General features: G+C 42.4%; 1 protein-coding gene across 3 annotated transcripts in view; it reads left to right on the top strand.

Moving 5' to 3' along the window:
- Positions 1 to 27,327, top strand: part of MEGF11 (multiple EGF like domains 11) — a 285,900-nt gene that overhangs the window by 212,314 nt on the left and 46,259 nt on the right. For all 3 annotated transcript variants that reach the window (XM_075764670.1, XM_075764671.1, XM_075764672.1), the window contains exons 12-14: positions 11,132 to 11,252; positions 12,860 to 13,023; positions 13,413 to 13,515. In XM_075764670.1, the coding sequence (XP_075620785.1) occupies positions 11,132 to 11,252; positions 12,860 to 13,023; positions 13,413 to 13,515 (388 nt within the window). The remainder of the gene's footprint in view (positions 1 to 11,131; positions 11,253 to 12,859; positions 13,024 to 13,412; positions 13,516 to 27,327) is intronic.

Raw genomic sequence — 27,327 nt, 5'->3', positions numbered from 1 at the left:
CAATGGAATTTTTCAGACCCTTTTATGAACTACTTCTATTTCATTTTGTTTGCTCGCTCTCTTATCAATGTACAAGCTCCAGAAATTGTCCGTGACAGCTCAAATTCTACTTTGTCAGCCCAAGTTTACCTGAACACAACTGCTGGCTTCGGTAGGATTGTCCCAGATACACAAGAGTGGAGTTTGTCTCAGTGACTGCCTCTACTAACAATAACTTCTTCAGTCACACACAGTGTCCATAATTCGGTAAGAACTGTGAGCAAGTCCCAGGTCTCCTCCTTTTTCTTCTTATATTTACTTTTACTTCTGGGCTCTGCTGCAGTTTTATTTACCTGAATAACTCCAAAGTTTTCCTAAGTGGGTCCAAAGGAACCAACTTCATACAGAAAGCCTGAATGCCTCTGACTTTGTTGCTAGTTGACATATTTCCTGTATTTTATCCTTAATTGGCAATGTGGCTATGTCAAATTGCATTTCCGTTCCTGTAGCCTCATTCAGAATCAGTGGAGCTCAATATTCCGTTCAGACTGAGTTATTTGATCTGAATTTTGCAGAGGATTAAACTGCTTGCCAATAGCAGTGTCCCTTTTCATCTATTAAGCTTCTAAACGTATATATCTTTATCCACACCGTCAGTGGATCCATGCATAAAAGTGTTGGTAGCTGACTCTCCTGGTAGCGCAAATTGCACACTGACCTCATTAAAACCACCTAAGTATAAGATTTAAGTCGCAGGTTAGTTTTTCATTTTATTTTCTGTCTACCTATACTGTCAAAGAAGACTTTATCCTTTACAGACATGTATAAATGGAAAATCCTGGTGTGTTTTCTTATGCCAAAGAGCAACTGAAATTTTACCAGATCTTGGACTCTCTTGCTTTAGGTTTTTGGGTTTAGAAAAATCTGTGGAAGTTGGAAGGGGACGACTGTTTATCTGCCTGTGCATGATTGCCAGGTTATTTACCAGCTTTTCAGACGGTACATCACAAACCCCGTTAGCTTAAAGTTGACGTTCAATGTTATTCATTTCATCTCATAAAATATCTTTTCTTTTTTAGATGCTTTTTTTTTTCTTTTTCTTTCCTGCTTTGATCCTTTCACATGTGCTCACGCAGCTCAGAACCAAGGTCAGCCGCAAGTGTTAGCCTCATCAGCCCCATACCTGCATATTTTCCATCCCTGTTGCTGCTTCTGCGGCTTCACTGCTCTTAGCAAGGGACCAGCTGAGGATTCCTGCTGTGTACGACGTATTCAGCTCCTCCCGGGCTCAGTCCATTCAGTCTGTGTGAACAAGAGTTCAGGCGTGCACCGATGTTCTGAACTTGTTTGGCAGCTTCTGCTACAGAAGATCTCAGCTAGTGACCGCACTGGGGAGTGCAGACAGTGCGCGTGGTAGGGAAGTTTAGGTTTGAGGCTATGCTTGGACATTATCCTTAATTGCATAGTACAGCTGTAGAAGAATTCGACAAGAAAGTTTGCAAATAATGCAAAATTATTGGGATTGTCAAATATAAAGCTAGTAGCGAATTTGAGGAAAGACTTGTGTTACTGAATGACTGGGTAAGTTGAAATTCAGTGTTCAAAAATGCAGAGTAATAGACAATAGGAAAATAATGTTAATTTTTAAGTTATCTTCACAGAAGGTGAGTTCTAATTCAATTCCTACCATTCAGGGAAAGAGATCAGGCAATCACACTGGATAGTTTTCTGAAAAACTCGAATTTGAGTGCTTGGCACCTGTCAACAAACAAACGAAGCCAGAGCGCCAGACAGAATAGTTAGAATGATCAGGAAGAGAACAAAACAGGATGGAAAACCCATTTTTGTGGTATTGTATAAATCCATAATATAACTAAATCTCAAATTACCGCGTACAGTTTGGCTGATTCCTGCTTACAAAGGATGTAATGGAAGTAGCGAATGGTGACAAAGATCATCTTTCGTACGGAATAGCTTCTATACAAAGAGTGACCCGATAAGCTAGAACTCAGCTCAGAAAACAGATGGCTGAGGAGGGATACGATAGAGATCTATGGAACTGTGGATGGTGCACAGAACACGAGCAAGGAATGGTTATTTACTATTTCTAATAACACAGGAACAAGGGGCAACCAATTAAATGATTGCACAGCAGGTTTAAAGACAAAGATAGTGCTTTTCACAGAATGCGTAATTAAATTGTGAAATGGCTCCCATAAAATGAGAATAAGAGAGTGGGATGATTTTGCTTAGAAAAGGGGTCGCCGAGGGTAGATATGTGAGAGGTCTCTTACACCATGGGGGAAGGGGAAGAAGGAACGTGTGTTTGCTATTTATCACAGTATAAGAAGTTTCCCAATTAAAAATCAGGCAGTGGAGTTGAAGCAAACAAATAAAGATAATTTTTCTCCTTTGTATTTATAATTAAACTGTGGATCTTCTTGCCAGAGGACATCATAGGGGCTGAAAGTATAAATGATACCTTTTATTTCCTGGGTTTGCTAATGCCCTTTTCGCAGAACTGTTCAGACTTGTCAGCCAGAGCCCAAATTTATTAGTGCAAAAAAGTCAGGAGGCCACAACTGTTCTACAAGGTAGATCTTGGACTGTGCCACTCGGGCTATGCGGACAGAGCAGAAACCATCTCTCATTTCCAGACAAAGATACTCCCATAAAAATAGCTGGTGCAGAATTGTCACAGCCAGCTCTGAATTCTCACTCTGAAGTACACTGCAGTGCCCTCAAATGCTTCTCCCTATTTCCAAATGGCTTCTGTTAGCCACTCATCTGTTCTGCCCAACTCTGAAAGAAAATGCTGGAACTGCACACAGTGTGTTAAAGTCTTTCCTTTACCACAGTGGTAACTCCAATTCAGGTGCCTGCATTTAAAAAAGCAGAAGAAAACAGCTGGTTTTGTCTTTACCAGTAGCATTCAAGGACTGTGATTTAGTATTTTGACACACTCAGCTAGCTTCGGTCCCACAGTTTGGACACAAATAGCTTGTCGAGTACATCATGAAGAGCACATGTACCAATTATATATTTCTCAGGCACCTGAATACCTTCCACCGACTGGAAATAATGCACATTATGCCTGGGTCATTTTACCATTCGGGACATTTAATTGTGATATGGTTGTGGTTTTTGGAGCATTTCAAAATAGCAGCTGATCAAAGTTCGTTATAGCAACAGCATTGAGCCCCACAGATGTTTGACTCTTCATAACTTCCCCAGAGTTAAGTTTAAAATATTCTGAGTTTACTCCCTGCCTCACCTGAATAAATGTGAAGTGGCCCTATTCCAGGTTTAAATTGCTTTAACTAAACAGAGGTCTTGGTTATCCAGCTGGCCCCATAATGTATATCAGTAATCCTCCTGGTACGGATATGATTGACCTGCCTTGATAATATATCTTCCCACTAACTAAATCTCAACCTGGGTATTATAGACATTTTCATTTCCACCTGAAATATCTGCTCCATAAACAAACTCCTTGCTCCAAACTGTCTTGCCCTTATGTAGCCAAGTGCTGGGGCTGGCCGAGCTCTGCACACCCATCCGATTTACCGGAACGCTGACCTCCATCAGGATTTTTGAACCGTGCATGACTATGTTCCTTGTACTCCATTACAGGCTGCCCGTGGGAGGCTGTCCTCTCTGGGATGATGCGCTGTCTCACCAGATGAAATGTCCCAAGGAAATGATGTAGGAGTTGTTTTACCCAGTCTAAATCCAATCTCCTATTTTTTGGAGAGGTCCCTCCTGGATAAATGTGTTTTGTGGCATTTTATTAGGTGAGAAGTGCTGACTGTATAAAAAAATCTTGTTCAGAGGTTGATGATCATCTTTTTTTACTCTCCACACTACTTTCCTTGTGAATACATTTAATTATATGATGCTGTGTTCATTGCCTCGCTGACACTAAAGTGCTCTGCAGTTAAGGCCTAAATACTAAACCAGGCAGATATTCAAGCATTGTAAAGTTAGTCTAGATTTTTTTGCCAGCAACAGCGCGACACTGATTTATGGGAAGCGGGGAGGAAGGTGCTACCTCTTGCCTGCTCTCTTTATTGAATTATCTTTCTTTTTTTTTAATGTCCATATTTAGGTGGCTTGAGTGGCAGGAATGGATTTTTTACATTGCAGATAACTGACTGATATTGGGTATACTTTTAGTGCAAACTGGAAAACTCTTCCCTGGTGGTGAGGGGGATTATAGTGCTCCCTGACAGAAATCCAACTCAGGTTTGCTGAGTTTTAGTATGCAAAATCCAATTTTTTTAAATGGAAGTTTTATTTGTATTTGTTTTCGCTTGATTTCATGGAGGCAAAAAACGGTCACAACGCTAGAATTTGCTGCCCTTATTCTTACAGAGTACTGCTCCACTTCATCATCGGTTTTATTGTGCCAGAGCATTGTTCCTTTTGGATGTACGAAGCATGTTGGAGCTGAGATGCTGGAGGACAGGAGAGCGGTGAGATTCTGTGCACCCTCCGCTTCAAAAGATGACACCTGTCTTGCACACGGAGTGTCTTATTAGTTTGCCTGTGTGCGTTTACTGCTTGGGGATCACGCGGTGCTTGCGCATGGAAAAAACCCTCTCCGTGCCTGGGCGGGCGCTCCCGGGGCGGTTCTGCTGCCAGCAGTCCTGTCGGCGCAGCTCGCCTCCGTTACCTCTTCCCCATGAGTCAGTGGGACAGGGACACAGTCAGACAGGAGACCCTGAGCCAACGCGCAGCGTCTGACTCGATGCGCAGATCCTTCCATCCTGCACAATAAATCCCTCACAGCTGGGATTTACGGTGCTGGAAACCACGAGCTCTGCACGGTTAGTTCCAGGTCTGTGTACGCATACATGGTGTTCCGGCTGAAAGGCTGCATGAGTGCTCCAGCCTCGATCGATAGGTACAAATTATTTTCCAGGTAGCCAAATCCTAATCGAAGGTTTTCCTAAGCTGTGGGCAAAGGCTTCCCGAGGTGCCTGGTCAGTGTGATGGGGAAGGTCCCTTCTGGGAAGATGGATGGATGGATGGATAACTGTTGCTGTGAAACCCGTACAGCCTTGGGACCCTAGGCTGAGTACTCCTTTTTTTTTTTTTTTGAAATAAAATAACCCAAATATACTGTTAATGTATCTCAGATCAGTTGTGAGGCTCTGCGATGGGAAATGGAAAAATTTAGATGGGGGAATGAGAGGCTCTAGAAATGAGAATCTGGTCCAGGTTCTTCTGTGACCTTATGGAGGGAGTTACATGTGTTCCACCAGCAGCAGCCTGTAGCAGGCCACAGCAAGTATATTTGGGTTTATAAAACGGGAATCCACAAAGTTCAGCCAGATTTTGTACAAACAATTTGGAACACAACAAACCACAGTTACTTTGTGGTAACTTTTACTCCCCTCACAGTCAGTGTTCCCAGCTTTGCTTTTGTGTAACAAAGGCTTTGGCTAGAACCAGTAAAATGGAATTAAATAGTATTTAATAAAGTACTGTAAGTACTTAACATCATTTCTAATAATTTTGCTTACTAATCGCATTATAACAAATCAAGTTTCCATTTTGTTTGTGTGCATGTTTCGCTGAACACTTTTGATCAAACACCAAATTTAAGAATTATTATCAGGATGACTAATTTCAAAATTGGCATTTACTGTGAAATTTACTGTGTGAATTAGCATATTAGCACAAAAACAGAGGTGAAATAAAATGCTGAGGTCCCTTTGTAAATGTTTGTAAATCCTTGTAAGATTATAGGAAGCAAAGCGGTAAGTTCGTCCGGCTCCCCGAGGCGGCTGTGCTTGGTGCCCACGGCATGTCCAGGATTTACAGTACGCTCAGAGGACTGTGATGCCGCTGAGGTGCAGATTGGGGAAAGCTTTGCAGATGGCTCTTGGAAGTATTTTACGATTTAATGAAAGACTCCGGCATTCAGGACCGCCAATGGTTGTGTCTTTGAATGAGTCATGAGCTGTAAAGTCACTTTTTAAATGTAGGAAAGCTCTTTTTTTGCCATCCTTTCCACCTTACCCTATCTTCTCCCATAAAAAGGGCAAAGGGAAAAGGAGACTGAATAAGGGCATCAGTGATTTCATTGCGCCATTTGAGATGTATATCAAACTCTAGCATAGCTGCATCATATAACGTTACAAAGTGGGTAAAGGAACATTTGTCAGTTCTTAGTAACAGTGATTACCTGCAAACTGAACGCTTGGCTTGTTCCTTCCCCAACCTTTTTTCTGCATTTTATCATTAGCACCAATAATAGCATCTGCAGGGAGTAATTAGCAACACCCAGAGGAGAAAGGAATTCTGCCAGAGGACATCATTATGTCTGGAGAACTAAAGATGCTGTATAGTAAGGTCATGAATAAATTGCTGGAGTCTAGGGTGGAGGAGAAGACCAGTAAAAGTACAAAGTTTCCTACTGCTGCTTATAGGCTTATGAAGAGCACATTAATCTCCACTGGAATACCATTAGGGAAATTAGTTTGTTCTGACGGTTTGTGTTGCTGGATACCATATGTTTACCTTGAGGGAATGTTTGTGGAGAACCACTTTGGGTTAATTGTAAATGTCACAATTAAATAAGTAAATATACAGAACTATCTGTGATCTGCATCGGTGCACAGACACCGTGTACCAGTGCGCTGGTGTGCCGCGTAATGTGTGTACGTATAAATACATACTTTTATGTACCAAATCCATACCGACCAGCTTATCTGGACACACAGACATCAGGTACAAACAGCACCTGCGTTTGGTCTTTCTGATCTGTTTATCATTACACACATATGGGACCGCACCGTGCCCTTCTTTCGATTTAATGCCTGCACTGCGAGCTCTGAGAACCGAGCATCGAGCTGCCCCGTTGCTGGTGACAGGTCTTGCGCCTCTAATTCATCTGGCACAAAAGCAGGCGAGGAGGGGGAGAGGGAGGGAGTCGGAGATTGTTAAAAATCTCAGATTAGTTGGAGTCGCATTACAGATTACCAAAGGTTCAGCTATGTTGCCTTTCAGAATTGTCAGTCCCCCCTCATAATCTGCAGAGGAGTTGAGGATTTTCAGCACCTTGACAGATTAAACCTTAAGAACACTCAAACCAACCTGTTGCATAGGCCTTTATCATGCAAACTTGAGGCCAAGTTCAATAACAGCCCTGTTAGTCTTCTGCATTGCAGAGGCCTTGAAAAATTGATTTTCTGTTTTGCGACTGACTTCAGTGGAACCAGGCTTTAGCCCTCCGAGGCAAATTTATTCCTGTAGATGGTAGCTACTTCTGAAATTCTTGATTTTATGTCCTTAAATAGTCACACTTTGCGACAGACCGGGTATGGGTGCAGACTTTGCCGAGTGCTGACCGTTGCTGGGTTGTTGCCTCCCCTTATAGTCTGCGATAGCCTTTTTTTTTTCCTTTGAAAATGCATTTCACGGATTTAAAGGCCTGATCCAAAATGTACAGGAATAAATACAAATCTTTGTATTGAACCCTGGAAAAGGATTTTAAAGGGAGTTGGTCATTGTTTACGGCAGGAATGTATTTTTAACAGATACAAGCAATCTAATCTGTTAGGGCAACATTAATCCAGGGAAAACACTTTCCGAAGCCTCCAGAGCTTGTTAACACAGCTAACACCTAAGGCAGCAGTGTGTCTTTAAGCTCTACTAATATTGTACAATAATAATTTTGTGGAAGAACATCTTCCCCTCTCCCTGAACAGAAACAAGACATATTATTGACTGCCATCCGGAAAGATGTATGCTCTGGCCCTCGTGAGTCTATTAATATTTGATGCTGATGGATGTGAGCCGGCAGCCTGAGTTATTAATGGAGTTTCGTTCGTTGGACCTCACCCTCAATGCACAGAGGAGAATTAACAATAACAAGAACTGTATGCCCAAACCTCTCGTGGAGCTAGAAAGGTCTGTCATTTAGTTTCAGCAACAATTAGTTAGTATTTCTGAAGTACTTAAAGGTATGGAAGGCCATCTAGGTGGTGTTAGTTACATTACTGCCACCATTCGTTGTGATTTAAAGCTGCCTTTTTAGGGTGCCAGGGATCACAGGTCGCCCACCTGTATCTTTGCTATGTTGGGATACTCCCACCAGAGCCGAGCATTTACCCGATCCCACCTCCAACAAAGAGAGTTTTTTCCATTGATTGTGTTGGTGTCAGATTTGACCCTTGAAATTAGGAAATAATACCTTGCAGTGATTTCAGGGGTATATTTTGATCAACTGGACCTTCTAAGTGAAAATGATTAGGAAAATGAAGAGCTTTTGAAAGTTTGTGATGTCCATATGGATCATTCTGACTTGGAAAACAGAGATGTAAAATACCCCGTTATTTATAGCTAGATTTCTTAATATAGCTTTAACATTTTCAGGGGTATACGTTTGATTGAATCAGCTACTCCTTCCTATCATGTATACCACATCCAGACATTTCACTACTCTCATTAACCTCCCGATCTTAATAGAAAAAAGAATAATCAACATAAGGAGCACAGCTGTTGATTAATTTTACTAAATAGGCTAGAAAAATAAAGTACCATATTGCAAGAGTGAAGATTCAATGCACAACATTTGAAATCACCTTAATAGAATATCTAACTCATTAACAACTGGATAGACGTACGCCACGGCATTATTCACTTGGGCAGGTGGCGAGAGGGAGGTGGAATTTACATATCTTTAACAGCACCTGAACGCGTTTCATTTCATAGGTCATTTTCCTAAATCAAGTTCAAAATGTTAATAACGGGGTGTGCATTTATAATTAATAAAATCTTAGAGCCAGTGCTACAGTTCAAGTGCATTTTCCTCTTATGTAATTAAGAAGTTAAGTGTATTTGGCAGTTGTCACTCAGAGAGCTCTGAAGGTCTCACTTGTCAAACCCAGGGATAGAAATCTCATTAAGCCAGTTATTTTTATAGTTAAGGTTTGTTTGCAAAGCGCATATAAGGTGGACAGCCAGAGTGACCACCTCTCTTATCCATAAAATATAGTATATGAAAGGAAATGCCAAAACCCAAAGGCATGTTGGATAAAGATGAAACGGCCTGATGTTTAGCTTGTGTACAGTACCTTTGCTGTGGGACGCCCAAAGTGGCTGTGTCTGACACTGTCTTGCCCCCTGTGCAGAGCAAGTCTGCAGAAATCCGGTGAATCGACACCAGCCTGTTGCGCCCGCGGCCGGGGAGTATTTACGGCATCACACGAGCTGATCCGCGGTCACAGGGATCAGCTGAGGCACTGGAAATCCACCTGCTGCCTCCACCCGTGGTCCAGATGCTGGTTTAGTCAGTCTGGTTCCCAACGGGGATATTTCAGCTCCGCATCACTCTGTTCTATTTTCCTTTTCAAAGGAATTTTCTTTTACTTCTAGATCACTAGTTCAAATCCAGATAAGGTCAGTTGTCATAGAAATTATTAGCAGTACCAGCAGTTCCGTGTTGTACATGAAATGAGTTGGGAGTTTCATTCGCACAAGATACGGCTTTCTAAGTGGCACTAATTGGCTGTCTAATTGTCACACGCAGGAGAAAGGCAGAGGATTGATTAGGCGTGGAGACTGAATGCCCCTCTGCCGTCCCGCTCGGCTCTGGGTTCCCGTAGCTCATTCCGTAGGCATGCTGGCAGGGTAATGAGGGGCAGCGTGCGCTGGATTTTCTGGCTGTCAAGGCAGCACCTTTTACTGCCAGGCCTGTTCAGGGGAGCTTGTTTTACTCCACCGTGGTCAAAGATAGCATCTTTTACAAACACTGCTTTCACTCCAAAATCAGAGACTTGTGGGATTTACTTCTGAAACACCGCGTCTTTTAACCGTTTCTTTTACTTCCCCCTAAAAAAGGGTTTTTATTATAAAATAGGATGAGTCATACTGGTGCTAGGCAGAACTGCTACAGCAAGCATATGGGGTTTATGGTGCTCAGAAATCTGTTCATATTTCCTTTTACTGTCTCAGTGTCTGATGCTGTGATATACAGGCTCCTGGAGGTACTTGCCATGGCATAGGGAAGCTGACATTTTGTGCATTTATTTCCTGATAAATGGATCCTCCTATCAAACAGTGAAGCCTCTCACCTGCAAAAACACATTTTGACCAATATCTTTTTCCCTGAGCTACGGTACAGGTCACACTGTGCAAGGTAGTTACTATTTAACTTTGGAGTAGGATAGCTTTCTCTGACATAGAACTAAATTATTAAAGTTTGACTCGCTGAAGAAGTAAATTTAGGAGCTAATTTGTGATGTGAAAGTCAGGACTACACATAGAAGAAAAAGGAGCAAAAATACCCTTATATATGCTAACATATGTTGACCAGACTACGGGACTTAGTAAATAGGTTTAAAGCGCTCATGCTCACTTTTAACTCCCTTGTTGCATCAGATGAACAACATCATTAAGTGTGTCTCTCTTTCCAGTCACACCAGCTAATCAGCGCACACGGCAGACCAAAATTTACTGTTGAAATATACTGTATTTTTGCAATATATAAGTATTTACTCTCCCCCACTTTCCCCACACCTAAAGCAGAAATAAGACAGGGACTGTTTCTGTGTTCCGCTCGGTGTGCCTCCTCTCTCTGACACGCGCGTCACTCCTTGTTCAGCATCCTTCCTAAAGTCACAATATCTCATGCAAATGAATTGAAAACAAATGCAGGTACCAGCTACGCATCGAACAGGTCTAACGCACCTGCCATGTAGTTTTCCTCTCTGCCAGTCTGTGGAAGATGAGCACGTACGAGATCCTTTTTAGCTTTTTAACAACGCTCTTTTTAGAATATATTTTCCAAGAAATGCAGAGCGATCTTTGCACAGTTTCAGACTGTATATTTTGTGATTAGTGCTTCGTAAGTGATGTTTTGCTTAATGATCTAACATCTGTTCTAGGAGGTTTGTTTTTGTAACTTCCCCACCTCCTGCTGAATGAACGCCAGAAACTTGTCCCTTTCCTCCAAGTCAATCAAAGCACTAATTGCATCATAATCATGGGAAGCAGCGGTGACTGCTCAAGTGCTGAAGTCTCAGCAATCAACCCATAACACTCTGTTCACTGTTTCGAAAGAGAAAGCCTCCCTGTGCAGAGATGGGAATTTCCTGCAATTCAGATTTCTTTAGCTGACTCTGACTTTTTTGGTTCGCAGGGAGATGACTGCACCATTACCTGCATGGCAGGAACCTACGGTACCAATTGCTCGTCAGTTTGTAATTGCAAAAATGATGGCGCGTGTTCCCCTGTGGATGGTCTGTGCTATTGCAAAGAAGGTAAACAAAATTCAGATTTAACAATTGCCTACAATTTGGCATCAATGCTGCTCCCCTTTTAAAGTGGCACAGCTGTGCAGTCAGTAACTCCACTATTTTCTTGCGCCTGTCAGTAATTCAACAGTCTGCCCAAGCATCAAAACTCAACAGGGGCTTGACTGTATGTTTTGTCTCTGCCCTGAACAGAGGCCAGGCTTAACTGCTCTGCTGCAAGAACGGGTCACAGAACTAAGTGTGCTGGCAGAGCCACAGCTCCTCTCCAAAGGAAATGCAAAGCAATCCCCAGACTGTTGGGGTTTTTTCTCTATCACTTTGCTGCCCCATTTGTCCAGGACTCTCAAGTCCCCGTTCTCCCCTCCATGCCTAGAGTGACACAACCGGGCAAGGCAGCAGAGCCTCCCGCCTCTCTTTTCTTTAGCCCATTGCACCGCGCTGTGCCCGGCCGTCGTTATCCTCACCAGACCTGACCTTGACCTGCAGACTGCCTGCCTGTCTCGACCTTGGACTTGTCTCATTCCCGTAGGCTTTCCTGGCGATCTGGGCTCCTAGCCGATCCTGGCTGCCAACCCTATGCTTGGGGACCTGGGGGGGCCCTGGCTGCCTGCCCTTGCTGCCATCCTCAGGTCCCCGTCTTGGCTCTACCCTGACACTGGGACACCCCAGCCACGTGCGGGTATCTTTTGCCCCTGAGCCAGCATGGGCTTGCAGGCTGTGGCTGTCTTTTATCTGGGGAAACAAGAAGCCTTGCCTGCTCCGGAGTGTCTCTGCAAGACTAACCTCTTTTCTTCCCACACACGTGTCCGTAATTCCCTTATGTACCTGGTAGTGAGCATAACCCATGTACCCAGTCACGACTTCAGCAACCTTGTCCCACTCCATGGCATGGTGTCCCTTACGTAGCCCGTGCAGTAGTGCCTTCCCCAGAACACCAACATGAGCTATGGCTGTATGGCATACATAAGCCCTAAACCAGAAGTGAGGCAAATAACGATAAAACCTGGCATTTCAAACGTGAATTAATGGGTCACTGCAGAACCCCATTTAATGAGGGTGTATAAACCATGAGTTACTGCTTAACTCCATTACATACAGCTGCAGTGTAATGAAAGCCATTGTGCCACTAGTAGTTAAGATTTGAGCCTTAATGGTTAGAAATGATGGCCTTGGTCTTTTTTTAGGTGTAATAGCTTCTTTATATTAAAGAACATTCTCCAAAATATATGAGGTAAGAAACAGGCAGCATTGAATGGCAAGTTTCTTGCATTCTCGTCGATCAGCAGGTCTCCAGCCTGCCGGGCGTTACTGCGCTCTCTCTTGCTGCCCGAGCAGTTCCCAGAGAGGCATCAGACACCTTACTCTGGTAAACAGCCAACACAGTGATTCCTATATCACCCTTCTGTATGTATAGATGCTGGTAGAAGAAGTTGGGAGGTCATAATTAAAAGGACAACCTTTGACCCCAAGATAGTCTTAATTTACACCAAGATCAGGAGGAAACTGGTCCTAGAATCAAAGAGCTGCAGTTTGCAGCTGCCTTTCTTGCTGTTTCTACCTTTCTTTTTCCCTGAAAACATCCCCAATGCTGTTTGTCTCATATGTTTCTTTAGGGTGGCAAGGAGTGGATTGCTCTATTCCCTGTTCGAGTGGAAGTTGGGGTCTTAACTGTAACCAGACGTGTTATTGCACGAACGGAGCAGCCTGCAAGCCAGCTGACGGCTCTTGTCTCTGCTCGCCTGGGTGGCAAGGGGAGTACTGTGACCAGCCGTGCCCCGTAAGTACAACTGGGAAGGTCTTCCATCCCCTTTAATGCTCTTTGCAAAGTACAGTAGGTCAGTATTTCATCTTGTCTATGAATATCTGAAGGAAATCATGTGTAAATAACAGATTGGGGTTCTAGCAGTCAAGTAGATGTATTATAGTTTGCATTAGATTTTATCAGAGCTATTGCCATGTTATTTGCATTTTCTCAAACAACATTTTTTAAAGCTATTCCCCATTTGGTTCTATATAGAAATGTTAGGCACTGAGTTTTTTCTGTCTTCTTTGTATGTTAATTTAAAAAATGCTACTCAGCATTAAGAGGGACATGATAGATGATTTTGCACATTTTGGAACAAAAAACTGATTACTGAGAGACTTTTTTATTTATATTTTTTGAAGGATGGAACATATGGTCTTAATTGCAGTGAACGTTGTGACTGTAGCCATGCAGATGGGTGCGATCCTGTCACCGGTTACTGCTGCTGTCTTGCGGGCTGGACAGGTAAAATTAGCAGTTACCTTTGTAAACCTTGGGGGTTTTGTTGTTCTAGGAGTTTTGGGGGGTTTTGGTGGGTTCTTTCGCTTTGTTATTGCGTCAGTTATAGCACTGGACTTGTGACTGCAAACTTTTAACTAATAGATTGAGACAAGATCAGCTGAACTTACTCATATTTAAATCGCTCATGATGGTGACAATAATTGGCAGTCATTAAATTTGTATTCAGATTAGTTGAAGATGGCTCCAGACCTGGAGCCAGATGTTAGCCTTCTGTAAAAAGAATCCTCAGGAGGGATGCAGGTAATCTGGAAATCCTGCAGAGTTTTTCTCCTTGAATGGCCCTTTCCACGGGGGTGCAGTTGTGGTACGATGAATCCTCGGATACCTGGGGATGCAGATAGAGGTGTTTTCTGAATGCCAGGAGTCGTACAAAACCCAGTTTTGTCTCAAAACGTTGTCTTTATGCTTTTCCCATTTTCTTATGCTTCTTATCACACAGAAGGACAGGTCTGGAGAGCAGATTAATGCTGATTTGACAAAGAGTTCTCATGATTACACAGAGGCAGAGAGGAATATTCAGTGAAGTCAGAGAGCCCACGCTGGAGATCTCAGTACAGTCAGACCTGCTCTAGACTCCACACTGATATGTCCCTTTGCCAGCTTTTGACAGCTAACATAACAGCAGCGGGGGGCAAGTTATTGACCCAACCAGTATTTCACACTTAGCTGCCTAAAATACTGGTTAATCTCCTTCAGCTCTCTGTAGAGGCCCTAGAGGGAAATAAATTTATATTCTTGCCCATAACTGCAGAAACACCAGCGGCACTGACAATCAAAATGCATTTATATTAACAGCAATTCATTTGGAAAATTTAATTGTTTTTCAAACAACTACAAGTTGGAAGAATGTATGGAGCAAGGCAGGCTGATCAGGCAGCCAGCGTTTGGGATACTGTCACCTTACCCCCTATGCCTTAAACCAATGCGTGCTTTCTATTTCTGATGGACAGAACATCACCACGGCAGCTCAGCTCCTAGAAGCATGAAGCAAAAACAATGACATTATACCTAGAACGTACAATGGAAAAAATCTTTCAAGAATTAAATAAAATGCGAAAATGGGAAATTCTTCACACTGCTTACAACAAAGCTACTTGTAAAAGATACTGGGCATGCATCCCTGAGAAGGGCATTTTTCCCCCAAGAAAATCCATTTTATAAGATCACTAATATCCCCTCCTCCAGCTTGCATTCCTCACTTGCTGGACTGCATTCATCTTTCTTTGAGCCTCTTTACTGTCAATATATCCATCTATCAGGCTTTAAAACTCTACTGTGCATTATCGATGGCCATCAGAGAAAGAGTTGGTAGGCTTTCCTGTAGTCACTGTGAGTCTCTTCAAGGGAGAAAATGGTTTTTAAAGTTACAGTAAATGAGAGATATATTTATACACACTTACTCTAAAAGTTTATTACGCATCTTTCTGGATGTACCATTCCAGAGGAAACTGCAGAACGTGTACTTTGCAGACAATGCAGACTAGAGATTTGGCTTTTTCTTAAAGGCATTTGCAACAAATGCTTTATACTTACTCCCATGCACATCTATAAATGTACATCGAATGCAGATACAAATTACTCCAAGTAAAGGTAAGAATAATTTCTGTGTACCCTTCTTTTTTTTTTATTTCTATATTGGGCGAGATAAATGTATATTAACTTGCAGGGGACTTAGTGCAAACTAAGCACTTTATCTTTCAGTGTGCCCCTGCAGTTCTGGAACTCCCTTCTACAAGATCACATTTCAGGGAGGAAAATATTCCGTTAGGATTTGAGACCAGGTTGGAGTTGAGATGTTGACAGGGCCACGCAAGGTGTGCACTGGAAATGTTGATAGACAGACAGAGGTAACATTTGTTTTGTCAATTCTGCTTCCAATGTTTTTTCCACTTGGCTTAGCACCAGACACAAGGATAAATTCTGCTCATACCAGTTTGAAAGTATGTAATTTAAGAAACTCTTCAGCTAGATAATTATATTTTCATATTAAGGAGGATGGCATCGGTGAAAGATTAATCTTATCTGTAGTTGTTGTGAACTGGGCCATGATGTGTATTGCAGTGCATTTTATAAATATGACGTGATAAATAATTCAGGTTTAAATTTTTGCTTTCTGAGTTTGGTACTAATTAAGCATGGCCTGAAAAAGATCAGAAAAGTTCAGGATCGTGGAACATCTGAAGGTTTTCCTGCCCACTCACACCAGACAGAGAATTCAAGTGGCTTTCTGATCCTAATAGCCACAAAACTTCATCTGAAACAGCATATTCTGTATGTTCATCCCACACGTGGGACTTCCTCTTGATGTCAGTGTTCTATGTAAAGATCAAGGGGAAGATTGAACCCATTTTCTTTAAAGTGGTTTTCAAGCTGTTACTGATATAAACCTTCAGAGACTGATGGATGGTAGGAGCATGGAGGAAGACTGGGAAAGGAAGAAAAAAAAGCACGTAAAGAGTAGCATACAATGTAAGTTGATAGCAGTCTACCATCCTCTTATTACGTTATGACTGCCACCCATCAGGACTATTATTCAGGACAATGCTCTTCCATGTGTACCGGCTGAGGGAAGGTAATTTTCAGGAGCTGAGTGTATCTGGCAGAGGGGAAGATGATGAAGAGATTCCCACATATCAGCCAGGAGATCACAAAGCTGTGCAAACCAGCTGTATGCATAAATAAGCACACAGGCAGCAAGCTGCTTAGAGACGTGCATATGCAGTTTCCATTAAATTCACTGGGGAATTGCACGTTAGGCAGAAGTTAGATCCCGAGAAACAGACCAGATCTAAAGATGATTGCACCCTGTCGTTATTGCTGAAAATTACCCAACCAGGTACACAGCCGCGTTGTATCACAAATGGCTTTGTAGACAGCATGGCAAGCATAACATTTGTACTTAAAAGACCAAAACCACATTGGCAAAAGGCTCTCATGTGGTAGAAGCAAAGTGAAACGTGTTCAAATGTGGTCCAAAATCAGATCTGTGACCCGCTGACACAATGCAGAGCTGAATTTTCCTCCACATGAAGGAAATGTCAGCTGCAATAAGAGCTCAGCCTTGTGCTGAATGGAGTTTTCCAACTCCATACGTGTAACCTCACCTATATAAATAGTGCCCTTGAAATCAAAAGAAGACGTCTTCGTATTTATTGCTAGGTTAGAAAGGAAAAGCATAGCCCCCAGCAGGATCAAGTCTTGAGTGATTAGACTGATTGTGTTCTAAAGAAGAATAAGGGTCTGTCTTACTCCAGATCTGCCATGCATTTTAGATACATACTGCCTCTGTGCTTGCAGACTCTACGTCGGTGTGTACGTGTGCACGTAGATACTCTAAAACTCCCAACATACCAGTCATTTGTGGAAGAGGCATTATTTTGTGTACGTTCAGGTTAAAATGAAAATGCTTGAAAATGGAGTGCTTAACCAAATGCAGTTAGCAATCTTGCACAGACTGAATCCGCAGAGAGAATGGAAGCGCAGAAAAGCCGCGTGGTGGAGCATTTCCTGGAAGTCCCTTGCAAGCAAACAGGTCCTAGAGAAGCAGGCATCAGTTTCCTCTCAACCCAGATGCAACCTCCCCTCCTGGCTGCTCAGTGACAGTGGTAAGGTCCTAAATTTCAATTAGGCTCCTCTTAATAAATACCCTGAAACTGGACAGAAGAGGACCAGCTGCCCTGTAGCCTTGGTAGGTGGGTCAGAAGCTAGGGAGAACGTGGGGATGCAACGTTCCTCTGTTAGGGATAATGCTGCGTGGCTCCGGAAAGCACGGTTCCAGCTAAACCGTTTGGGTTTTGCAAGCCGAGCTTCAAACTCCATCAGCTTGGCCCTCTCTCCTCAAAGCGGCTGCTGGCAGCATGTTTCGTACCAGAAATGGCTCCCTCACGGATACCAACTAGTTATTTACTACACAGCCTTCCGTTGGCTCACTCAGTACAGCCCTCAGTAATTAAATTGGTCATAGCTGCTGGTCTGTCCTCTAATTTCTGGAGGTGCTCCCTTTGTGCTTGACCCGAGCCAGGTTAGCGGGACTCCCTGGGAAGCCAGACGCAGCCATTGCCCATCCCGTCCCTCAGACCCGAGTCCGTCCGCTTTCACCGTCAGGCATCCCGCTCGCAAACAGATTACAGAAAGGAAAGCCACAGGCCTGGCTGATACTCACAGCAAGCTCGTTTCCTCCCTGTAATGAGTCAATGTGCTTCAAGTTAATTGTGGCAGTCTGTATTTTGTTAACCTTTCAGATATTACAGTGGGATTAAATAGGAAACGATCTGCAGGCGGATATAGTTCATTCCTGTAAATGTTAAGGTCAGTTAAAATCCTGTTTATCTGAATTCCTTTAATCTGAAATGCTGTCTTATCCGAATCTTGGTTCTGTCTTTCCTTTTTTTGTGTTGCGCTCTGGTTTTTGCAGAGCGCTGCAGTCGTGATGCTGTCTCAGTTAGCCACTGAACTAGTCTACTCGGTAGCTTGTCTGAATAGCCAAAGCTGAAGTTCATTCAGTAGATTTTAACATCCCCAAAATGTGCAGGGAAAATGGGATGGAACTGTAGATGTAAGATGGAAAATACAGAAGTGTGCATCCCATAGTTAATTGTAAAACCCCTCATAGATTTCTGTAATTAATCAGGACGGCAAATAGAGATATGAAAATGATACGTGGTGGTAAGGAAGAAACGTCTCGTTAGTGCGTTGGTACGCTGCACCTCCAGGCTTCGTTCCTGTCTCGTAAGAGCAGCCTCCCTCTTTGCCATTACATACGGGAAATCAAAATATATATTTCACTGTCCTTTACAACCTCAATAACTTTCTTACGTTGCCAGCAACATAAACCCTAATTGTCTCTTATCGTGTCCCAAAATATTGTACAGTAGTCGTGGTAGTCTTGAGTTGTAGGAATTTCCACGTGTGATGGTATGAGCGAGTTAATGGGGTCCGGAAACGTCGTCTGGTCACAGATAAGGTGAGCTTTGAGGAATGAGACTTCACGTTTGTGAGGATTTTCAGGCTGCGAGTGACATCTGCACTGTCACTCAAACACAGAAACATGTTTCTTCCCTCCTGTGGACACATTAATTCAGTAAAACTTATAAGCCCGTTACTCAAGGGAAGGCCTTTTTGAATTTTAAAGAAATAGTGACCACTTTGACAGTGAGCTTTAAGGTATTTTTAACTTCAGTTTTTCTGAGTTCTTTGCAAGGTGTTGGTATATCTTTGGGAAAAAAAAACCCCAACTTTCCATGGCTTTCCATAAAATGCATTTTGTTTGTATTAATATGACTCTTCTTCCATCGCAGCTGTACCCAGTTTATAATCTTAGGGCCAGCTCCTGTCCTCAGCTGACCTGGGCTGAAGTCAAAATAATTCTATTGTCATCACTCCAAGAGCACACTGATATAATTGGTAGCTGACTTTTCCACACATCTTTAAAACCAGAAAAAAAATCTAGGACTTGTTTTATGCACCTATGGGTTTTAGCTGAAGAGATCCGCAGTATTTTAGAATTCATAATGTCGTGGGGTGGCTTTTTTTTTTTTTTTACATCAATGTGTTTCGTACTCTCTTGGTTTTTTAATATAAAGCCTAAAACATCAGAATGGAGCAATAGTAAGTTCCTATTAAACATACATTTTCTAGATGTCTAATCCCATTATCTAAACCATATCTTGCACTTATCACTTTTGGCAGTCTTATCCCAGATTTTCAAATTAATAATTTATTTCTGTGATTATTCTGTATCCTTACATTAGCTTTAAACAGACAGAAAAACTAGACATTTTAGAGTCAGCCTAAAATGGTGCATTTTAGCCTCTCTTCTGGCCTCTGCCTTTCAAATGTGAAAATCTTCTCCGTATGAGAAGGTATGCTTATTCTCTGCATTCGACAAGTGCCCTTTAGTCTATGAATGTAACATAAGCTTATTAGAAATTAGCTTTAATTTTTCATTGACTTAATTTCAAGTGAGTTGATAAGATTTTAATGTCAGGCTGTGCTTAAAAATTCTCTCTTTGACAGGAACCTTTAAGTATGGTTCCTGCTGATACAGGGCTAATTTTCAAAAATATGAATTATGAAGTTATATCAAAGACTTCATTGATGTCCTGACATTAATTATGCCTGTGCATTCCTTGGCAGATATCTAGGGGGCTCCAGATTCTCATCTAAGTGAGGTTTAGCTGTGTTTGTCCTGCGCCAGATATAGTATATATTTCACCTTTCGTGAAATCAGTTGGATTTTTGCCACTCATTCAGTGGGAGCTGGATCAGACCCCTAGACTATAATTAGAATCTGCTGTAAGCCCACTGCTAAACTTCAGCATGCATGCAAATGATTGCAGCATCAGTCTTATAAACACAGAAGAGATACGAGTTCGTTTATCTTTGTATTTATTTGGGGGTTTATTTTCACTTATTAAAGGACAGCTTTTAAATTTCTGTGAAAAGATATAGCTTGGATGGCATCCTGGATTATGCTAATTTAATGGGTTCTAAAAAATGAAACTTGATGCAAAAGATATTCAACCATTTTCCATTTTGATATGGAGGCATTCTATATATAAGCTTGGCTGTGTGTACAATACGTTCACCTATAAATAAACGTGGGCGAGAAGCGGTGAAAAATTATTTGTGAACATTTCAGCAGACTAAATACTGGATGCTAGCATGCTGTGAGTGAAAGAAGAAAAAGGAAAGATCATTCAAAAACAGCCAGCAAGCTTAAAAGTAGTATATGTATGTTATTGGTGAAAGTGTTTGCAGTGACAAATGTTGTAAATATCTTCCTTCCCATCCTACACAAAGGAGAAAAGGTTGAGTTTCAGTCGACGTTATTGAACATGAAAGGCTTGCACACATTCAATTGTACAACAGCTCTTGCTAAACTGCGTTCTTAGCTCATGGCTTAGCTTGAGGGCTCGAACGTTGCAGCCAGGAAAGCAAGACATTTTTTTCCCACTTACAAGTTCCTCCCTCCTATTTTCCTACTGATGGTCTGCTTGGATCTTTCCCAGGTTTCTCTTCCTTCCTGGCCTGAAACCATGTCCAGAGCTTGAGAAGTAGTAGGAAGGAAGCATCCTAAAGGTGAAGGAGAAGTGTGTAAGGCTTGGCTCCCTTTAGTACTGTTTTCTTCAAGATCTGCCCTTTCTGCTAGTGGCAACTTTTCTTCTCGCAATAGTGCACCCTGGAGAATAACCTCTAGCAAAGGGACCAGGTGATCCTTAATTTTAGCAAACATTTTGACTGACTCAATTTCTTGTGAGGTAGGTCTCTTGCCTCCAAAGCTTTTATTGCATAAATTCCCCGAGTTGGATGATTCATATCTGGAGTTTTCTCTAGATAATTAAAAATAGGGGTACGATTAGTGCTCCACAGAGGTGCATTAGGCTGTAAGTATATTACTTTCAGAAAAACACTTACATTAATGGGTGCATAAATCGCCCATGCAATGATGAGAGAAGAGACAATTCAGAATTTTTCACTGGCTGCAGGGAAAGGCTTATTCTTCATTATTTAGGACCATATCATGGAGCTTTCATTTAGACTGATGGGCTGTTACACACAGGAGTGGCTCCTCTGAAGCCCACCAGTGAGCAATGCTTAGCAAGGTAAGGAAGGGCTCCGCTGCCTCAATTTGGGGAAAAAAAAATCAGTTAGAACAGCATTTTGAGAACACCACAAAAGTTTGTAGATAATGTGAATGTGGCTGCTGTTATCTCTGTTGAATAGTTTCACTATATAAAAACAAAAATAGCTTATTTGCAGACTGGATGAGCAGCCATCAATTCTTAATGTTTCCATTTAATTTTATGAGAGAACCCTTTAAGTTTTCTTCTATTCGCTGCCCTCCCCAAGCAGATTTTCTTGTTCTTCAGCATCCTTAAATGCTGAGCTGTCATGAATTGTGCTGCGGTGTTTCTGCCTGGATCTGACTCAAATACTTCAGGGTTTGCCTCAGGTAGGAGTAAATATGAAGATACAAAAAGTGATAGGAAAGCATCAAGTATTCTTTATGAACTCTCGTTCGTATGCTGTCATAACACCTTCCGAACAGCTGATCCAGAGCTAATCGGATAGTTCTTTCTTACGTTCTTCTTGAATTTTCTTTTACCTTTTATAGACTGAAGCAGTAAAATATTCACTACTTGGGAAAGCACACCGATCTAATCTCAAATAGAAAGCTGATTTAAATAGAATTTATAGGGAAAACATAAGTGTAACAGCAATAAGAGTACGGGGGAAAGAGGATAAGGTTAAAGAAAATGTGAACATATGGTTATAGAAATCATTATCGGAAATCAGCTCTGGGGGCCCCAGTACAGGAGAGACGTGGAGCTGTTGGAGAGAGTCCAGAGGAGGCCACAAAGCTGATCAGAGGGATGGAGCATCCCTCCTATGAGGACAGGCTGAGAGAGTTGGGGTTGTTCAGCCTGGAGAAAAGAAGGCTCCAGGGAGATCTAATTGCAGCCTTCCAGTACCTGAAGGGGGTACAGGAAAGATGGTGAGGGACTGTTTATCAGGGAGTGTAGTGTCAGGACAAGGGGGAACGGGTTTAAGCTGGAGGAGGGTTATTTAGATTAGATGTGAGAAAGAAATTCTTTACTGTTAGAGTGGTGAGGCCCTGGCACAGGTTGCCCAGAGAGGTTGTGGAGGCCCCATCCCTGGCAGTGTTTAAGGCCAGGTTGGATGGAGGCCCCATCCCTGGCAGTGTTTAAGGCCAGGTTGGATGGGGCTTTGGGCAACCTGGGCTAGTGGAGGGTGTCCCTGCCCATGGCAGGGGGTGGGACTGGATGGGCTGTGAGGTCCCTTCCAACCCAAACCATTCCATGATTCTATGATTCTATGAAATAATGAATTAGGAGGCCAAGGCAAGACGTCCAGGTGACCTCGGTGGAGTCTCGCTCTGACCTTGACATGACAGCCACATGCTTGGGAACCCCTTGAGGGCTGACGGCTTGGTGGGAGATGTGCTACGGCTGCGGGATTGCTGCAGGCATGATGGACACCGGAGGGATGGTGCCGCATGAAGGAACAGTCCATTCTGGAGACCACATTCAGTGATACATTCCCATGCCTCTTTTCAGTACGATCAAGTGCTTGCTGGCCCACTTTCTGCAATTACTTACCTAAAATAGCCGTGTAGCTATAATCATCAGACTATTTTCTGCTATTGAAGCAGTATTGCTACTGTTGTGGTTTTGCCACTATGTGCTGTATCAACAGGTAGACAAACCACCATTAAGAATTAGTCATGCCAGAGACAAAAGCTACCAGGCATTCCAGACTGAAGCCAAGCGTGACTCACCAAACTCCAGGCCTCCACTGTATTGCTCGCATAAATCCAATGCCTATTTACGCACAAAAAGCAGTTCTTTCCAAATCTATTCAAATACCAGAAATAAGAGATTATTATGACTTCATGTCATGTTGAAAGACAGGTGGAGGAGAGCACAATGTTTGTGTTGGATTCAAATGTCTGCTGAAATCATTCCTGTCATTGCTAATTGATGTTGCATCTGTCTTTAGATTGTGACTATTGAAAAAAAAAAAAAAAGCTGAAGATCTTATTCAGAGAAATAATTACAGTTGTACACTGGTAGATATAAAATTAAAGTAGATGGGGGGAAGGGAGCTACATCCTATAATTTATCAGATTCCTGTGTCCCTGAAAAATAATCAGACGCTGGGCAGCATGCAGGCCCTGCTGCTGAGGCTACTGTCAAGGGGATAGCAGTGGTCAAAAATAGGCCACTGGTTCTCATTTATTCCATCCATTTTTGCTCTTCTATTGTGTTTGGAGTATTAGTTTCCAACTATCTAGAGACAAGGCAGAAAAACAATGGCAGGCTTTATTAAGAGCTGGAGACGTAATCCCCAAGCACGAGCGCAATTGGACAAGTAAGCTGGAGAGAGAAAAAAGGGAATTCTACTTAGGTCTGGCTTTCGGGAATTTCACCCTCCAAAGTCCTTCAGTGTGATATAGTTACAGGCAGCACTAAATCTGCATTACTTTGACAAACTTTCATTGAAGATTATTAGTGGAAGCAGCGTGTGAAGTAGCTCTTTAACAGATGCCTCACATCCCGGTTGTATGGCTTGGGGTTTTTTGCCTTTTTCTTTTTCTTGCTCATTTTCATGATGGCTGTGTGGCTGTCAGCTGAGTCTTTCACAGACGATTTGTAAATTTTAATACAAAGAACCAACTTCATCTGGTAAAAATGTACTCTGCTCCGTGTAAGCCAGACACAAGCTTATATCACATCAAGTCCCCAGACACACACTTCTAGCCACTACACAGCAGAACTGGACTACACTATATGATCTATATTATTACCATACAACATACGTGACTTGACGAGTTTCCATCAGCCAGCGCTCTTGCCAGACACGCTTCCTCCTCTACCTCTATCCCTGCTGCTTTCCTTTATCAAGATACCATCGTCGGCTCTGCATTGGAAGACCCCGCACAACCCAACTGCTTCACCCTCGGGAGGTCTGGGCTTGAGATGTGTCGGGTACCCCCCGTGTCCCAGGTACCCCCCGTGTCCTGGGCACCACTTGCTTTGCCACTTGGTAGTGAACTATCCTGGAAGGGCTCTTAAGGAGAAAGAGCTTGGAACGGCTCTCCCATGTCGTTGTCTCTTGAAAGAGTGCAGTCCTGACTGCTCTGCTGGGTTAAGTTCATTCCAGATTGTGTTTTTCACAGCAATTCAAGGTGTTTAGTACCATTTTTCCTGCCCACCGCGTGTGCAAAGGGAGGTGGGGGGGGGGGGGGGGAAGCGGGAGTGAAGCCACTCCTGGGACTGTCAGCTAAAATCCATGTACAGAGCAGTCCAAAGGACAGCAGTGGAAATCCTACCAGAGAGCAGACCATGTTTGCAGAAATCCAGCACCCCAAATCCCCTCCAGGACGTGGAGGTTTTGTGGCTGCTCTTTCCCAGGCCAAGCTAAACCACAGCGGACTCTGCTCTTACCCTGGCTCGGGCTTACTGCCTGAGAGTGCAGATGGCCTTTGCCCATGTACAGTGGATAACTATAATTTTATGTAAGTTATGTGAATTTCATTTAGAATTCCCCCCCAGAACATTGTTCAAGAAGGTCTTGGAAGTGTAATTTCATACTAGTATCTGCAATTGTGAACCACAGCCTCAGGCAGTAAGATAATTTCCTGGTATCTAGGCAATGGAGTTTATGTATAGAACTGCTTCCTGCAGCTTCAAGGACTTGCTCTTCTGATAGTTGTCTTTCGAATTTCTACATCATGCTTGTGAAACAGGGAATTTGTTCATAAATTAGGAACCTGTGGTTGTAACATGAGATAATACGGAGATGTGTCGACTTCAGCGTTTTTGATATTTCTGGCAATTGAAAACTAATTGCTTATCAGAAATGTTCATCAGCAAGTTCCTAAGTAAATATTGAAGTTTTACGTTAAAGAAGCTTGCTGCTTCACTGACTTCAATTGTAAAGTAGCTGGGAGGGACGGACTCCCCCTTCCTACACTGTCAAGTTAGGGAATTGTAAAATTAAGGTGCTTTTTTTAGCACAATTCCATAAGACATGCATGTCCAGATGCGATATTAACTTCTCATTTGCATTTGCAGTTCAGTGTGCGTAGGAGCCTCCAAAAATGAAGTCTTCCGTGAGAATTAACTTAGAGTAATATAAAGTAATAAAAATGGATTGCGGCACCTTCTCAGTTGTCTTCTGAAAATTTATAAATAAATAACTGCTGTAATGGGTATCAGTATCTTCTCGAGGTTTCCTTTCCCCCCCTTTACATTTCGTTACAACAATCGGCTTCACAATGACTCATTGCCTTCGTTAGGAGCGGGAAGACATCCCTCATTATTCATTACTAAAGGAAGGACTTTGCTGCTGCAAAGAACAGCCATGGCATTCTAATTCAGCTACCTTTCAAGAGAAAGGAGTCAATGTCATTCTTCCCCAAACTTTGCCAAAAGAGACAAGAAATAATGCTGTTTAATTGTCTCCGTTTATAAATAGCCCATTCACAATGAGAGAATTGTGGTTTTAATACTGCAGTCAGGAGGAAAAGATGATACACATTCTTCTACATTTGTATCTGAATTTCATTTCTGGGAGCTCGCTCTGACACTTTCAAAACTGTAAATGATCATATATATGTGAAATGCATTTACTTATTTACAGTTTATTGTATGACTTTTTAATTACAGAGTACTCTGGATGTATTACATACACACAAAGCGTTTACTGTTTAAGTAATCCAAGGATATATTTGATTTCAAAGGGAGTAGGCGCGACTGTATTAAAATAATTGTTTTTCTTGATTTTTACTAATAGAAATGTTCCTTGTCTCTTTTTCCATTCCTTTTTTCAGATTTATTTACTTAGATATTAAAGGATTGAGCTTGTATTATGTTTTTACTGTATTTTAATGCGTTTTTTTATTAAGCTCTACAGCATGGACCATGCCTCTTTATAAATAAAGCTATGATCATGTATTACTAGAAACCCCATTTCAAACTGTACTTTTGCCAGACTTCGTTAAGATTTTCTAGGAAGGGACATTATAATTGTGTGATTAATCTTCAGAAAAGGGAAATTTTGGCTCTGCAGTATTTCTTACTGTATTAACTTCAGAGATTTATAAAACCAACTTGAAACTGCACTGTAAGTGTGTTTATAATGACTTTCGGCTGATTTAATAATCCTCGAAGTTCGGTGACTGTACAGATCACAGCTTCACAAATACAGTCCATTACCTGTAGCATCCAGATGAAGTTATCAGAGGTGGAGGAAATTACTTGGGATTGTGTTTCTCCTTAGCGATGCACTAATCCGACCTCTGGCTGAGGCTGGGGCTCTCAGAGCCCTTCTCTGCCTTTATCCCATTATGCAGTGGGGACATGTGCATGGATGATAAAGAACATCTTCACGTTCAAAGCCCAGCTAGGGCGTGTGTCTACCATCAAATCTTGGTGGCGCAGTTGTAAGGCACCCGGTGTGGTAATGTTGTCAGGAAAATTTTTGAGCCAGCCTGTGATTCATTTTTTCTCCTGTTAGTATCTACGGCGTGTTACTGCTAGTGCCACTCCCTGCAGCTGGCAGTGCTTAATGTCTCTCTTCGTTCGTGATCCTGCAAACCTTTTGCAATCCAAGGAGCCCTTGATCATGCAAATAGCTCTGCTAATTGCAGGTATTGGTACTGTCTTATCCCAGTGGAGTAAGAGCCTCTCGGATGAGTAATGGTGTGCAGGATCAAATCCTCACATTTATACATGATGAGTCATGGCACAAGGTTGTTTTTAAAAGTCACCAGTTAAAACCAGTTGAAACAATGCCAGAAACCTCATGCTAAGCTTTCTAGCTGTGTGCTTCTTTCAGTGTTTCCGAGCTTTGCTTTTCATAATAATAAATATCAAACAGCAAGCCTGGGAATCACTGGGAGCTGGATTGGCAGGTCTCAGTCTCCAGTTAACATGCAAACGATCAGCCTGTGCCCACATACGGCCGCTTGCTAGATCAGAACTCGGTGCATTAACACGGAACTCAGAGAGCTTTGGGTGGAAGTGGGTTATGTGCGTAATAACCCAGAGCACGGTGCTTTAAGCCAGGAAGTGAAGAACACACGGCGTAGAACTGAATTTATGTGCGTTCAAGAATCCAAATACCAGACATGTTTTTGCAGAACCCTGATTTTTCTTTTTTTTTTGGTCTTCCAATTCACAACAGTTAAGTAAGTAATCAGGCTTCAACCAACTGCGTATTTCCAGA

Source organism: Balearica regulorum, chromosome 12 (assembly GCF_011004875.1).
Source record: "Balearica regulorum gibbericeps isolate bBalReg1 chromosome 12, bBalReg1.pri, whole genome shotgun sequence".
Lineage (NCBI taxonomy): Eukaryota > Metazoa > Chordata > Aves > Gruiformes > Gruidae > Balearica > Balearica regulorum.
The sequence above is the reverse complement of the archived record's forward strand: the minus strand, read 5'-3'. Positions and strand labels throughout refer to the sequence as shown.